General features: G+C 53.3%; 1 protein-coding gene across 1 annotated transcript in view; it reads left to right on the top strand.

Annotated features, from left to right (window-relative positions):
* NR2F1 (nuclear receptor subfamily 2 group F member 1) overlaps positions 1-2,705 on the top strand; it is a gene marked incomplete at its 3' end in the record, with an annotated part of 12,360 nt that extends 9,655 nt beyond the window's left edge. The window contains exons 3-4 of the mRNA XM_082497334.1: positions 2,446-2,459; positions 2,652-2,705. Coding sequence (XP_082353460.1) covers positions 2,446-2,459; positions 2,652-2,705 — 68 coding nt within the window. The remainder of the gene's footprint in view (positions 1-2,445; positions 2,460-2,651) is intronic.
* Between the last annotated feature and the right edge of the window lie 951 nt (positions 2,706-3,656).

Here is a 3,656-nt window from a genome sequence, read left to right as displayed (position 1 = left end):
GGTGGTGACTCCTCTGCAGCCTGAGCCCCTCAGATGTGCTGCAGGACCGCTCCCCTGTCCGCACTGCCGGCGCCCTGGATTCCTTGTGTGGAAATAACGTCAACACCACGCAGGAGCATTTTTTTTTCTTTTTTTTCCCTTTTTTTTTCTGTTCTTTTATTTTTCTTTTCTTTTCTATCTGTCTCTCTCTCTCTTTTTTTTTTTTTTTTTTTTTTTTTTGTCCCTGGGATCCCGACAAGTCTCAGAAATAAAAGGTGACCCTTGACGGGACGGGAGAGCCGCAGCGGTCACTTAATACACCCTGCCTTTGTCTTGCTGTCTTTTGAGAGGAGGATCTAAATACCCGGCAAAGTTTGTTCGCTTGTTTGTTTGTTTGCAGATAAGGGCATTTTCAGTTTCTAAGTTTTCACCCAAGGCACTGCTGCTGCTATCAGGTAGCATTTAAAGCAGCCTATTTGGTTCCTCTCGGTGCCTCGACAAATCGCCTTGGCTCTTCGGGCGTATTCACCCCGCACCCCGATTGCGCCATTGCCTCTCGTCATAACAACCAGAAGAGATTTTATTTCTATATTTTATATTTTTCCTGGCAGGCAGGAGCTGGGATGGCGAGTCCTGGCGGTGAACAGCCCTGTGCGCGCCGCTCGCCCCCCCTCTTCCCGCTCTCCCCCCCCACCCCCCAGCCCCCAAATCCGCATGTCGCGGAGCGTGTTCACACAGAATTAATTAAAAAAAAAAAAAAAAAAAAAGATGGAGAAATAGATTATCCTAATAAACAGGCGAACAAACGAAGGACAAAGAGCGGAGCGGCCCCTTCGGAAGCCGAGCGGGGCTTCCCCCCACACCTCCCCCGGGCCCCGGGGGCCACCGCCGGCCCTTCCGCGCCCGCGGCCCGCTCCGCGCCCACTCCGCGCCCGCGCCACCGCGCCGCTTCCCGCCGCGGGGGCTAGATGGCGCTCGGCCACGCGGGACCGGCCGCGCCGCCGACCCACGCTGCCGCGGACAGCACCGCGCCCGCGCAGCCGTCCGCGGAAAGACCCGCGGGGCGCAAGTGGGGCGGGGGGTGTGGGGTGTGTGTGGATGTGCCGCTCGCGGGGGGCGTTTGCCCTGGTGTGAAGGGGGGGAGGGGGTGATGGGCTCTTTCATGCCCACGCGTGTCCTAAAACACCCAGTGAATTCCCTCAGGCCTGCCCGGCACTCGCCCGAGGGCGCGAACACGCGGTGGTTTTCCGTGGGTGCTGTGGAAAAGGCTCATGGGGTCTCGTTCCAAGCAGGAATATCAGCACGTCACCCTCCGTGTCACTCCGTCATTAACCCATCAAAACAATTATGATGCATTCAAAGTGCAAGTGCCATAAAATCAAGTGCGGGCCTTTGATATTTTCAGGGCCGTGAGGCATTCTGCGTGTTTTTTTTAATCTTTTTTTTTTTTTTTTTTTTTTTCTCCAAGGCGAGTGTCAATACCCGAAGTAAAGATTGATAACGCTAAATAGCGGGCGGGGGGTGTGTGTGGGTATTTTCCAAATTCACTCCGCGCCCTGTTCGCCTCCATTACAATCCTGGTACTTAAAGGCTACAGGTCAGTTTTGTGCAGAAGAAATCATCTTCCTGCAGGACAGATATTTAAAAAGTTAATGTAGGAGATAAAACTAACAAAGAGCGAACCAGGCTTTAGACCGTCGGTCTGCGGCGTGATCACCACTGAGCGCTGCCGCTGTTGTTATTACTGTCATTAATTGAGCGGGGAGGCTGCGATCATTTGCATCGTTCCTGCGATACCTTGAGGAAAGTGGCCTATGAGATGGGGAAGAGTAATAGTAAACAGTGAATCACCAGACGCTGCTTCGCAGACAAGGCGGGATGGGGATGATGCTGAATTGCTCATTTGAACTCATTTTCTCAGAAACGTGGCAGCTCCTTTCTCAGTGGGATGAATCCGAAGGAGTTCGAGTGGCCTGATTGGTAAACTTTATTAGGGATTTTGGATCGGATTATTCGGATTTGGTGCCGTGGGATCTTTGTGGAGTCTCTCCCTCTCTCAATAGGTGTTAGGCTGTAACTAGGAGGCGCTGAAAACCTAAGGCGGAAAATTTACAACTTGATCAGCTCCAAACCACACACACCAAAAAAAAAAAAAAAATCTGCTACTGTTGCAAACATATGTTACGGATTAAGTTAAGCAAATGGCTCTAGTTTTGCAAGGTTGAAAGCTGATAATGAAAACTTATATGCTAAAGAGTTTGGCTTTTGTTCTAACTCCAGTTACTTCAGCGCTAACAAATCCCCTCTACCTTGCCGGGAAATAATTTAAAAAAAAAAAAAAAAAAAAAACAAAAAACCAAACCAAAAAACAACCCAAAGCAAAACTTTATGTAGCTGGGAAGGGAGCCGTGACAATTGCCCTTCTGCCGGAGCTGTGCCTGCTCTGAGCTTTAAATTTCTCGCCAGCTAAGCTCGGCCAGGTATTCGTTTCAGGGAAGAAATAGGAGAGGGCTCGGTGCTTTCCCGGTGGCCAAAACCCCCCGGCTGGGGCTGAGACCTGCTCATCGCGGGGTGTCACGCCAGAGGGGCCGGCACCCCGTTTCCCGAAGGATTGTCAACACCTTAGGAGTTTGGATTTGTTTTTCTCTCCCCTTTCTCTCTTCCCTCCGCAGCGCAAAATCCGCACGGCAGCGATAGTTAGTGCTCCCTCCGAGGAGGAAGACTGAGCTTTTGGGAGGAAGGCTACGTCCCAGGATCCCCCCTGGAGTTTGACCGCTCTCCTTACCCCCCCTCCCCCGCCGCCCCGGCCGAGGTCCCCGCTACTTTTTCCGAGCACCTTCGCTCGCCCCGGAGGCGCCGCATGTCGCGACACCGGCGATAGGATAAAACCCCGAAGTCAAGGGCTGGTCCTCTGGAGCCGCACTGGTGGGGCCGTGTGTGTGTGGGAAGGATGGAGAGTGGGTGAGTGGGCATAGGGATGGGGAAGAGGACATCTCCCTTCTCCACGCGGGACCGGGAACGCGCAGGGGCTCCCCCCACACCCGAGCCAGCAGCGTGGATGTGACATTGACGAATGGCCGAAACACAAGAAAAGTCATTTAAAACGACTTTGAAGGGTTACAGGAAGAGAGGGCGAGGAAAGCGTAGAGGAGGTCTCGGGACTCCCCCTCGGGCTGGGGAAGATTTGTTTCTTTCTTTCCAAAGAGAAGGGGGAAAAAGAAAAACTGTCCAAAAGTGGCAATAAAACACATTTGCTCTATTCATACGGGAAGCTTTCTGTGCTCCCCAGACGGAGGGGTGCCTAGAGGGGGGAAAACGCGTTTCAACGACCCTTCCCTTCCCGCAGAGCGCGGGTAAGCGCGCAGGGCTCCGCGTGGGAGCGGGGCGGCGGTCACGGCCACGCACGGCGGGTGGGCATCGCTGGGGGACGCGGGGAGGGCGGCCCGTGCCGCCGGCTCCACCGGCGTGGAGTAAGGGGCAGAGACGAACCCAGTACTGGGAAGGGAGACAGAGTAAAAGAGATCTTAAAAAAAAAAAAATAAAATCCAATCCCCCAAAACCTCCAAACCCTTCAAACCACCAGAAAACGCAACTAAATCTGGGCAGCTGGGGTCAAAATCTAAAAAGTTGAGGCGGATCCTAACGAAACTCCAGCGTTTGCGTTTGCTTGCAGAGCG

Source organism: Vanellus vanellus, assembly GCF_965231255.1.
Source record: "Vanellus vanellus genome assembly, chromosome: Z".
Classification (NCBI taxonomy): Eukaryota; Metazoa; Chordata; class Aves; order Charadriiformes; family Charadriidae; genus Vanellus; species Vanellus vanellus.
Note: the sequence above shows the minus strand (reverse complement) of the source record. Positions and strands in the feature narration are given on the sequence as shown.